The sequence below is a fragment of the Tursiops truncatus genome, chromosome 20, assembly GCF_011762595.2.
Source record: "Tursiops truncatus isolate mTurTru1 chromosome 20, mTurTru1.mat.Y, whole genome shotgun sequence".
Taxonomy (NCBI): domain Eukaryota; kingdom Metazoa; phylum Chordata; class Mammalia; order Artiodactyla; family Delphinidae; genus Tursiops; species Tursiops truncatus.
In genome coordinates, this window is record NC_047053.1 from 47,705,671 (window position 1) to 47,717,701 (window position 12,031).

A 12,031-nucleotide genomic window follows, 5' to 3' on the forward strand; every position below is an offset into this window, starting at 1 on the left:
CTTCCAGACAAAAGGTGAGTGAGAGCTGCTGGCCTGGAATGGCCAGTGCTGTGGAGGTGAAGGGAGTACCAATCAATGTCCTGGGCATGGGATACCCTCGACGCCAGGACGGTGGGACAGGGAGGGCCATTAATGGTCTTGGCCTTGAAGAATCTACTAGCAGAAATAAAATATTTAAGTTCCAAACCCCCAGAGAAAAGAGAAAGAAAATCCAAAAGTTAGAAAAAGTACAAAAAAGAACAAGGAAACAAGGTAGAGAGAAAAGACATGATTATTTGTCAAAAGTTGAGTCTTCCACTGACAGTCTCAATTCATGCCAATGGGCTAAATTCACCCATTAAAGATGATTAGATTGGGAATTCCCTGGTGGTCCAGTGGTTAGGACTCCGCGTTTCCACTGCACGGGGCACAGGTTCGATTACCAGTCTGGGAACTAAGATCCAGCAAGCCATGCGGCACGGACAAAAGAAAAAAAAAAAATGATGACCACATTGAATGGAAAGAAAAAAAAAAACAAACCAACAACAGTCCAGCGCAACAGAGACGGGGCTGCAAGAGTTGAACTTGAGAGCAAACAGCAAGAGTTGGGACAAAAGCAGAGAGGCTAAGAGGGTAGGCAAGGAATGCAGACACAGCAGAATCAGTTTCAGGCAAAACACAGCACAAGGAAAAAGGCACTGGAAGGGACAGAGTGCTCGTGATGGCTGTTTCTGCCACCAGCACACATATCTGCCGTCTGGGTCTCCCCCATGTCACAGGGCTGGAGCCCAGAACCTCCATTCTGCCCGCCTTGCCACAGTGGGTTCTACCAATGAGAGCACCCACAGGAGGCTTAGAAGGAGGGAAGAGGGGAGGGAAGTCATCTCTCTCTCTGTTTCTTGGGACTGATGAAAACTACATTTATTTAAGATAAACCACCACCACACCAAATAAAACAAAGCACAAAACTTCTCTCAATCAACAAGAGTGCCTTCCAGACACTCCTCCCAAATCACCTGCATTGATGATGTCAGGGGCTGGGACACTTCCCCACCTGGGCTCAAGTAGTGACCTCCAGACCCTCAGAAGCCAACAAAGGCCCTCCCTGGCACTCCCATCAGGCCTTCCATTGGTTACTATGACTGACCTCCTTACTGCTTAAAACTCCTGATTTAACCCAACTCACCAGGGTACCATCTCCCAGGGAGCTCCAATGTCAACCTACCAACAGGGCATCTAAATAGAACGGCCCACACCAAGAAGTAGGCAGTTTAAGTGCCCGTGCAACAATAAGGAAAAAGCTTTAACACTCATTTTTTTAAAAAGCTTGCAAAGTATAATTATTGAAAAACACTAGAACAATATCACGATTAAGAAAAAAGCATCTGAAAATAATCTGGCAATTCTGAGTTACTCTACAACCTAAAAATCTGCTTAATGATAAACAGCTCATACTACTCAATATCAAAAGACAAACAACCCAATCAAAAAATGGGCAGAAGACCTAAACAGACATTTATCCAAAGAAGACATACAGATGGCCAACAGGCACATGAAAAGATGCTCAACAGCACTAATTATTAGAGAAATGCAAATCGAAACCACAATAAGGTATCACCTCACACTGGTCAGAATGGCCATCATCAAAAAGTCTACAAATAAATGCTGGAGAGGGTGTAGAGAAAAGGGAACCCTCCTACACTGCTGATGGGAATGTAAATTGGTACAGCCACTATGGAAAACGGTATGGAGGATCCTTAAAAAACTAAAAATAGAGCTACCATATGATCCAGCAATCCCACTCCTGGGCACATATCCAGAAAAGATGAAAACTCTATTTTGAAAAGATACATGCACACCAATGTTCACTGCAGCATTATTTACAATAGCCAAGACATGAAAGTAACCTAAGTGTCCATCAACAGATGAATGGATAAAGAAAACATTATATGTGTGTGTGTGTGTGTGTGTGTGTGTGTGTGTGTGTGTGTGTGTGTGATGGAATATTACTCAGCCATTAAAAAAGAACGAAATATTGCCATGTGCAGCAAGTGGATGGACCTAGAGAATATCATATTAAGTGAAGTAAGTCAGACAGAGAAAGAAGAATATTATACGATATCACTTGTATGTGGAATTGAAAAGATAATACAAATGAATTTATTTACAAAACAGAAACAGACTCACAGACAAAGTAAACAAACATGGTTACCAAAGGAGAAAGTGAGGGGGAAAAGGATAAGTTAGGAGTATAGGATTAAGAGATATACACTACTGCATATAAAATAGATAAGCAACAAGGATTTACTGTATAGCACAGGAAACTATATTCAATATCTTATAATAAGCTATAATGGAAAATAATCTGAAAAAATATATATATATAAAACTGAATCACTTTGCTGTACACCTGAAACTAACACAACAACTAACTATACTTCAATGAAAGAGAGAGAGAGAGAGAGAAAGAAAGGAAGGAAGGAAGGAAGGAAGGAAGGAAGGGAGGAAGGAAGGAAGAAAGGGAAAGAAAATCTTTTTAATGGACTTTAAAATGATTGTCTCTGTGTTGAAAAGCGCATCTCTATCTGGTTTGACAGCTTAAGTACCAGGACCCAGCCAGATAAAATCTGAAGTGACTAAGGCAGTGCTTCTTAAATAAGAGCAAATGGGACCTGCTATCCCAAATCACTACCACCTCCTCCGGCAAGATTAGATCAGCATCAGCTCTTGTCTGATGAGGGGTCACCTCAAGCATGGAAACAGCCAGTTTGGATCATCCAGCAAGTACAGGGCAAAACCAGAAAGTATCGCAGGGCTCTGTTCTTTGGTCAGCCCATACAGAATAGAGTCTTTTGGAGGCGATCAAGTCAACACTTGGGCACATTTAAAAAGAGAGCATGACTCTAGTTTCTTCTCTGTCTCTTTGGGCCAGTTCAAAATGACCAAGCACCTGCCCCACTGACCTCAATCGCTGTCAGCCCAACAGAGGTCCTAGCCACGGGCAGCATCAACTGCAAAGACCCCTCCAGATGATTCCAAAGCCCAGCCAGCAAATCACTCCCAGCTTTCAGGCCTTCCTAGCTGAGGCCCCAGACGTCAGAGAGCAGAAACCAGCCAGCCCTGCTGTGCTCCATCCAAACTCCTAACCCACACAAGTCATGAGTATAATTAAAAAAATAAATAAACAAAGCACCTGGTCTTGGTGACAGACTGGAACATCTCTCTCAAAAGCTGACAGATGGATCTTTTTAAACAAGGACTTTAATATTAAACAGGCTTTATCTAATAGATATACATACAGCTTTTGAGTCACAAAATTCATTATCCATTCTTTCTGAGCATACATGGAATATTTATGACAGACCAAGAAGTCAGCCACAAAGAAGATCTAAGCAAGTTCCTAAAAGTAGAACCCATATAGACTCACTATATAGAACACATGCACATGTACACACACACACAAATACACACGCACACTGGACACACACACCTGACACACACCTGACACACACACAAACACCACACACACTGCATACAGTGAGTAGAAAACAGAGCACAGAAAGAAGAATTAGATAACAGACAAGAGAAAGAAAGAGAAACAGAATAAAGTGAAAAAAAGAAAATAGAAGAGTGACACTTACGACAGACAGCAGGGGGCAGTGGACCAGCCCTTCATGGCTTCTGCTGGATGTCTTATTCACAGTCGCCATTTGGAAATCTGGGAAGGGCTTGTGGTCCTGGCAGCCCTGTTTCCCTTGCCCTTGCCCCTGCTCACTGCTGCCCCTCTAGGCCCCAGTCCCTTTACTTCCCAGCAGCTCTATCTTCTCTCCTTTCCCTTAGTAAAAATCCTTTCCCTTGTTTACTCTTGTGAGTGGTTAAGCCAACCTGATCAGAAACATGCTTCCAAGCTCAGGTTTATGAAACATAGAGCTGGGGGGGTAGGGCAGAGCCAATGCCAAGCAAAGAGGACCCACACGGGCCAAGGAAAGCCTTTGATCCCCAGGAGGAACGTCCAGCCTTCTGAGCTCCGATCAGGAGCCCAGCCTGAGGCTTACCTCCCGAGCCCAGAAGGGAAGATTTCACATGGAGACAGCGGTTCACGTGCTCGCCTTCCTTCTGCTGACATTTGTAAATGAACTCATACTCCACAGGGCCCTTGCCTCGCCAGAGGACGTACTTGTATGGAATGGGCTTATCCAGGTGCTGCTTAGAAATGATGGTTCTGCCTTCAACAAGGAACCCGTTCTCATGTAGGTCTCTGTGAATAAACAGGACACCAGCCCGTTATCCAAAAATCCTCTCCCAGAAATCTTCATTCTTCTCAAACATAGCACGGAGTGCAGACCCAGAGCTATAAATCGATGCTGACTGAGAGGATGTTTCCGGAACAAGGCATGGTTTTCATGCAGAGACAGAAAACAGGCCAAGGTGAAGTATGACAAAGAAGTGCATTATAGGGAAGAGTTGTTTGAAATATTCATCTTCCCAAAGTTCTAAGGGTTAATCAACTTGATAAAAATTATGATTTCAATGTATTTCAAAGACTGGATGTTCTGTACATTTCCTTACAGGCCTACTGGGATATACTCACTCGGTGAAGTACATCTCGCAGACATCATGATTCCATCCGGGCTTCCCAAATTCTTCTCCGCCCCTGACAAACACTTTGTGTTGCCCGGGGTTGAACTGGAAATGTTTTGAAATGATTGCATGGAAGTACACCGTGATTCCTTCCAAGGAGCTCAGTGGGCTGGGGGAAAGCCACGGAGGAAAACACCGATTATATCTGGATCAGTCTACCTCTCTGCACACACACACACTCACCCCCCCACACACACACAGGCACACGTGTGCACACAGGATCCTTGTTTCTTGGCTGTGCACTAAGACACACCCCAACAAAATGCAAAAGCGTCCACACTTCAGACAGGCTGTCTGCTGTGTGGGTGCCCTCGGCTCTCCCTCTACAGTGGAGGAGGACAGTGGGCGCGGTGGGGGGGGGTGATCTCTGCCCAGCTCCGAGGGGCTGAGGGCTGTGGCAGGAGGGGGTGGCTGAGTACTCTGGGACGTGACAGCCTCTCTCCTGACTTCTGTAAGGCCCGTGCTGCCTCAGGGACCCCAGGGACCATATTACAGAGCATTTCACCTGAGCAAGGAATTGGAACAGGTGCCCCTCCACTGCCTACCTCCTGAGTGTTCCCCTTTCCCCCAAGACTCAACAAGAGGGCAAGGTGGGAATCTCCTCTGGGGTGACATGGCCCCTTCCAGCCCCCGCTCAGGGTGGGGACCAGGCCTGTGCCGCCCCGAGCCGGGTCACACCCACCACTCCTTAGCTCCGTGTGAGCTCTCCCTCTGGCTCCTTTGCTCCCTCTCATTTTTCACGGTGGTTGCATTATTTCTGTTATTCCCCTCTGGCTTCTTCGGGTCCTTCGGCTTGGCCTTCTCATTTTCACCTGCTTTTCCTCCAGAAACACCCGTCTGGTCCTTGGTTGCAGCTTCCTGGAACAAGCACCCAAACCCCAATCTTGATGACCAGCCTCCACATTTGCCCCCAACAGGGGATGCTTCTCATAGCCGCCAGAGTGGTCACATTCCTTCCCTGCTCAGAACCTTCGAATGCCTTCTGGTCCACCTACCACAGCCTCCCAGGACTCCTCTCCGCACCGCTGTCAATGGCCCCTCTTTCCTGCTGCTCCCTGAACAGGTCCACCACACTCTACCTGGGGGCCTTTGCTCGTCCCCAGACAGCCACGCGACTCGCCTGTCACTCTTTCAGATCTCCTTGGAAGGCCTTGCCTGGCACCCACCTCCAACACCCCAGCCCCTCGCCCTACTTCTCTCCGCGGCACTTCTCACAGCCTGACTTCACTTTCTCTTTCTCCCCACTAGAATGTGAGCTCCAAAAGGCAGGAGCTGGTCTCATTTCAAATGTTAGGCTGCACCCCCAGCACCTAACACATATTCACCAAATGATTAAATTGAGCTGTGGAAGGAACGGGGCCAAAAGGAGCAGCCCATGGGACAGACAGCAAGGACGGGGACGGCTTCCTGGAAAGCCGACCAGGTTGGAATGAGACGCTTTACCTGGTGGTTGTCTCGGGAAGCAGGGACACTTGTGGGAGGCTGTTTCATTTTCTCAGTCTGATTTTTAACTTCTTTCCCAACTCTTTTCCCTGCATCAGCTGGCTCAGCTGCAGCAACACTTGCCTGGAAGAAATAAAGACCCCAAAACTTCAGGGCCAACAGGACAAAATGGACAGGGAAACTCTGACTCAGTGGCATAAGGGTAAGTATATGCCACCAGCCCAGTGACAGGGGTCAGCAGCTCGGGGTGGAAGGGCAGCCCCTTCCACAGCCCCCCTTCCCAGGGAGCAAGTGCCAGTGGACACCCTTCCCAGACAGTGAAGTACTGTCAGAACTGCACTGCACAGCAAGGTGTCGAGACATAGCAGGCCAACCCCGGTCGTCACTCCCCTAACAACTCACCCCAGAGGCAGGGGCCCTGGCCTGCTGCCCAGTGGCCTGCGGCTCTTTCCCGGGCCTGGAGTGGTCCCCCTTTGGCTCAGGCAGTGGGAGCTCCTGAGCAGCATCTCTCTCCCTAGGAGGGCCTTCACTGGCAGAAGTGGGGAGGCCTTTGCCCTTGGAGGGGTTTGGGGAGTGGTGGTCCTTCCCTTCCGGGAAGGCTCCTCCCAGAGTCTGGTCCTGGGGTACCGGGCTGCTCAGAGACTCGGTGTCCGTAGCTGCTTCTACTCCTCTCGCAACCTGGCCCTGCAGAGGGCGGCCCACAGCCTCCAGCGGCGTCTTGTCCACACTTGGGGGCTGGCTTGTCTGGTGGGTGGGACCACCCTGCTGAGCTGGGCTTTGGGGTGGGGCTGTGTCCGGGAGCTCAGGGTTTGCAAGCGAACTCAGACTACAGGGGCCCAAGAGGGATGAGGACAAGGGATCCAACTCTGCAGACGTGGAAGCATTCTGATTCCTTTTCTTCCTTTTTCTCCTTTTTCTCCCTTTCCTCTAAACAGAAAAAGAGACACACATGTTATTTCTCAGGTTTACTATACTCTCACCAATGTTTTCCTCCAATTTCCTTTCAATTTCTGAAGTACGTCAAGTGTAGCTCGACCAAACCACCTTACATCTGTTAAATCTACCATTTCTTTACCTTGGAAAGAATGAAATTGAGACACAAAGTGAATGGGAGTGGTGAACAGAGGGGAGGGACAAGTGGGGAGCAGTGATGGTCACATGCTTCGTTCTGTCCAATCCAAGCTGAGACCCTCACATGGAATTCCTTCCCATGGGACATCCTTTAAGGATGGCTTTCAAATGTTAGAAAGCAGGTACAGGTCCCCACACATCATACTCCATATACGTATTATGTACAAAATAGAGACGGAAGAATGAACAGAAGTCTAAGTAGTTCCTTCCTGCACCCGCACTGGCATGTTACACCTCTGCCTGAGATCCTTGCTCAAAGGCAAGAATCCTCAACTTCAGAATCAGAGATGGAGCCTGTGAGAAGCAGGAGTGGCAGGACCCTTTGAGGACCCCATGGGGCTGGATGCCCTGCACGCTTGGGGATCCTGCTCTGGAGCAAGTATTCATTGGTTCATTAAGTGCTAGTAATCATGCCTGGGCTGAGTCCCCGGGAGAGGGAGACGGAAGGCCTCGGGGTTTCTCTGCACATGGAGTGGGGCAGCCTTGCTCTGGGTCAGCTTCCAGATTTTCTCCAAGAATCCTGACCAAACTTCGTGCCCATCTGCTCGAAACAAGCAACACGACACACAGGCCACCTTGGATGGCAATTTCCCAGTCTGACACTGACCCCTGCTAACATCGCAGTAGAAAGAGGCTTAAGAAAGGTCATTCGAGGCAGTCACTTCCCCAGCTTCCAGGGCATACAGATCTCTGAAGATTTTGCCAACATACTGATGGTGACTCAGCACGTCTGGAGGACCCACGGTTCTACATTTCCATGGTGCTGCTGCCAGACCAGGCCTGCTCTGTGAGCACGAGGACCAAGCAGCTCCCTTACCCCAGGCGCCCGACTGATCCGACTGGCCTGGGGGCACGGGCACCAGCATCTCCATTAGCTTTCCTGGTGGTCCTGACATGAAACCTCACTGGGAACCACAGGTCAGACCAGCAGAAAGCTGTGTGCGGACCCCACAGCCCCAAGCCCTTTGCAGAATCTCCTCCTTTTTCAGCGTGAGGCTGGCTTAAATCAAGTCGCTTAGTTCTACACTGATTTACCAAGGAACCTGGAACGTTGTCCTAAGCGCATGGAACAAGAAAGTAAGACATGTTCCTCCCCTATGAAGCTGATGGTTTAGTAGGAGAGAAAGACTAAAAACAAATGGTTTTAGCATGTTGGAAGGACTCGCAGGCTTCCCAGGGAAGAGGCGCAGGTTGAGTCTGAAAGCCACCAAAGGCCGAGGAGGCAGTTTCATCCATTCGACAAAGATTCCCGGGTCCTACAGGTCTGAAGGTGGCCAAAGCCACAGGCTGCCTCATATGCTGACTTGCCCATCCAGAATCAAAGCGTACGTGTGGCCGGAAGACCCTGCAGAACTGGCCCTCACTGCCTGCTAACCTCATCCCCTGGCCTCCAGTATTAATCCTGTTTTTCACTTTCTGTATTTTAGGATGCTCTGGCATTTGCGGGGGGCCTTGCTAATCCTGGAGAGACTGCCCCTCCCAGGGCTAGCTAATTCCCAGAGAGAGGGATCTCTCTGAGCAGATGAAAGATCTGAGCAGATCTTTCATCTGCAAACCAACTAACACGGAGCCCTGCCCCCCACCTCCTTTATCAAACTCTCCCTCCAAGGCAACATTCCCTGCCCTGAATTACCGCAGGGCCAAGTACAGGACAGCTAGACAATCCTATAACCCAGAGCCCACAAAGAGTATTCAAACCAGCCAAACCTAAACCTGCTCGAACCTGCCTGCCTTTCCCCACAAGGCAGACTCTGGGCCACGTTCTCCCCTTGCGCCTTCTCCCTCCCGTGGGGCCCTGTGGACGTGGCCCCCCTGCTGGAATCCATAAGTACCACTGACCTCTCGTGTCATCACCAGTTATACGAGCAGGGCGCCTCCTGCCTCAGGTTCTGTCTTTCCCCAGACACCTCCTTCACTTAGTCCTCTGCCCCACACCCCTCAGCAGACTACCCGGACACCCTCAGTAGGAAAGCAAACCTTCACAGCCCCGCATCTGCTTTATTTCCCTCCTTAGCCACTGTCAACTAAATATGTCTTTATTTTCTCTCCCCTCCAGGAAGGAAGTCCTTGTTTTCTTCACTGCTGCATCCACAGTGTCCAGAACAATCCTTGACCCCCTATAGGTGCCTAATCACTTCTGTCTCATTAAATAAATTCCTTGGAAAGTCCCGTGTTTCCCTGTAGCACCAGCATGTTTCCTCTCCCCCTGGGACCCCACACCCCTCAGTCGGCTCTGTGATCAGATCCAAGAACAAAAGGTTTTGACTTCTGATTTCCAATTTGCCTTTCTCCCCTTTACCTTGCTTTCTCCTTTTCTTATCCTTATTTAACTGTTCTTTATATAAGCTGCTTCAAAACCCTAGAATGAGATTTAGATTTTGCACAGGTGACTTAGAGTTCTCTCAACACACGTCTATGGGGGCACGTGAGTGCCCGGCCCCCTCATGGGTCTATAGACAGGACTGGGATGTTGGCAGATCTCAGGCTGCTGGCACGCCTGCCATATAGCAAGGCTTGAGGCTAAAGTCTAAAATTTTCCTTGACAAAAATCAAGTTTATATGTATGATACTTGTTACATATTTACGTATTCCTAATTCTTGTGGTCTGTCATTTGACCACATTAGTCAGGAATATGCACACTAAAACTAAACACTGCTGATTGGGAATGCATGCACGGACCTGGGTCACAACCTCTGGATGTTGGCAGCGGATGGGGGCGGTTGGGAGGAGATCCCAATAGTTGCCCACGTTTACAATGGATGGTAGGGGTGAGTATTCACTTAGTTAATCCTGCATTTATGTTATACATACCCTTTATAGTGGGCATCATATTTAATTAAAACATTTTTTAAATGAAGAGTTTATTGACTTGGAAGTGATGCTACCGAGCTTTCTGGGGACTGCAATGTCCTGTCTCTGGATCTGGTGGGGGTGACAAAGCTGTACACACAGCAGAACATCTAGGGGGCTCCGCCCTGAAGACCTGTGCATTTCACTCAATACCAATTTTACCTCAGTTCAAAAGCTATGCTGCGGGAGCTTCCCTGGTGATGCAGTGGTTAAGAAATCTGCCTGCAAATGCAGCGGACATAGGTTCGAGCCCTGGTCCGGGAAGATCCCACATGCCGCGGAGCAACTAAGCCCATGGGCCACAACTGCTGAAGCCTGCGTGCCTAGAGACCGCGCTCCACAATAAGAGAAGCACTACAAGGAGAAGACCGTGCACTGCAACGAAGAGTAGCCCCCGCTCACCACAACTAGAGACAGCCCGCGCGCAGCAACAATGCAGCCATAAATAAATAAATAAATTTATAAAAAAAGAATGTACAACATTATAAAAAAAAAAAAAAGCTACACTGCGCCAGCTCTATATGCATACATAAAGGCTATTCCTATTCCTGTCCAAAGAGAATTAATTAGAAAAAAACAAGTTTGCTACTTCTTGAGGGTGGGGGGGGGTTTGGTCAGAATACACCTCTGATTTTATAATGAGCATCAGTTTGTTTTTCCATCAAAAGAACAAAGGCTTCCCAAACAGGGAGAGCAGAGAGGAGACCCCAGTCTGGGGGAAGGCAGGCCAGCTCGTTCACTCACCTGAGAGCTGGGTCAGGAGCACACAGAAGGGTGGTGCTGCGGACCCTGAAATGGTACCTATAGCAGGATGCGGGGGTGACAGGTGGGAACACTGACTTGTTGGACAGAAAGTCAGTGAAGCCGCTTGACAAAAGCTGACGTGTTGGAGGCTAAGTGGGCCCACTAGCTCTGCCCCAATTCCCAGGGGTCCTCTGCCTTCACCTGCACTGATAGTGACAGGGAGAGAGTAGAATAATTAAAGTTAGTTTAGAAATCCCACTAGGGCATTAAAGACGGAAAAGGAATTTTAAGGGAGCTTAGGAAGCTGTTGCAGGCCAATGACCACTCAAGAAAAGAATCCAGCAACCTAGCAATAATCTGCGCTACCTTGAAGGAAAACCAGGCACATCCAAGCACCAGGCACACTCAAGCCACAGGTCCTGAGAGTTAAAACACAAGACAATAGATATGGGGTCCTGGTCTTGTTACTTGAAGTCAGGGAGTTAATGGTCCCCAAAGAGTAGCATTTCTGCATGTAGTCAAGACGGGAGCATAGGTGAGGGGGGGAAAGAAACTAGGTGAAAGAGGACACTATACTGAAACCTTAGATGAATTACAATATTTTAGTGTATGTTACCATCCTTTTGCTAACACATATGTGATTTAAATAGTGCTATGATTGTCCCTGTTAGACCATATATAGGGTCAGGAGGAACTAATGATGTAAGCCTTGATGTCTACCCAAAAATGAGGAAGAAGGTGGTCTTCTCCCCTCCCCACTTTTTCTTTGATTATAAAAATGTAGCCCTCTTTGTTCTTGGGGCTGCGCTCCCTTGCCTGCCCACTTGTATCTGTCACAAGTGTCCTATGCTAACAAACCCACTCTTTGTCTATCGCTTTGCCTCATGCTGAATTATCTCTGTGATGAGACAAAAGAACCTGAGTTTCATTAAGTCCTGAGACCAGGTGAGCAGTTTCAATTAAAAGACAGTGGGTTCGAGTCCCCTCCTAAGTCAGGGATCGTGGGTTCAAGGCCCAATCTGAGGTGCAGCTGGGTTCGAGTCCAATCCGAGAAGGAGTGCGGTTTCAACAGCAAGTGCTTTGCCAATTCAGGGAGGACGGCAGGGCTGAGGAGAGTGTCACCTTTCCACCTGGCATCTGATCAAGCACTTCCTTCTAGTAAACAGGCACTGCCCAAGCTCCCTCTCTGCAGCCTTCCTTCCCACCGTCTCCAGACCCAGGTAACCTTTCTCAGCTTCAGTT

At 48.5% G+C, this 12,031-nt stretch overlaps 1 protein-coding gene across 4 annotated transcripts in view; it reads right to left on the reverse strand.

Moving 5' to 3' along the window:
• RNF213 (ring finger protein 213) overlaps window positions 1-12,031 on the reverse strand; it is a 112,172-nt gene that overhangs the window by 80,503 nt on the left and 19,638 nt on the right. For all 4 annotated transcript variants that reach the window (XR_012328630.1, XM_033846798.2, XM_033846799.2 and 1 more), the window contains 5 exons: window positions 6,466-6,990; window positions 6,064-6,186; window positions 5,303-5,478; window positions 4,571-4,729; window positions 4,035-4,237 (listed from right to left, as the gene is read on the reverse strand). Coding sequence is in view for 3 of the 4 variants with exons in the window: in XM_033846798.2 (XP_033702689.1) it covers window positions 4,035-4,237; window positions 4,571-4,729; window positions 5,303-5,478; window positions 6,064-6,186; window positions 6,466-6,990 (1,186 nt within the window). In the remaining variant the exon portion in view is untranslated. The remainder of the gene's footprint in view (window positions 1-4,034; window positions 4,238-4,570; window positions 4,730-5,302; window positions 5,479-6,063; window positions 6,187-6,465; window positions 6,991-12,031) is intronic.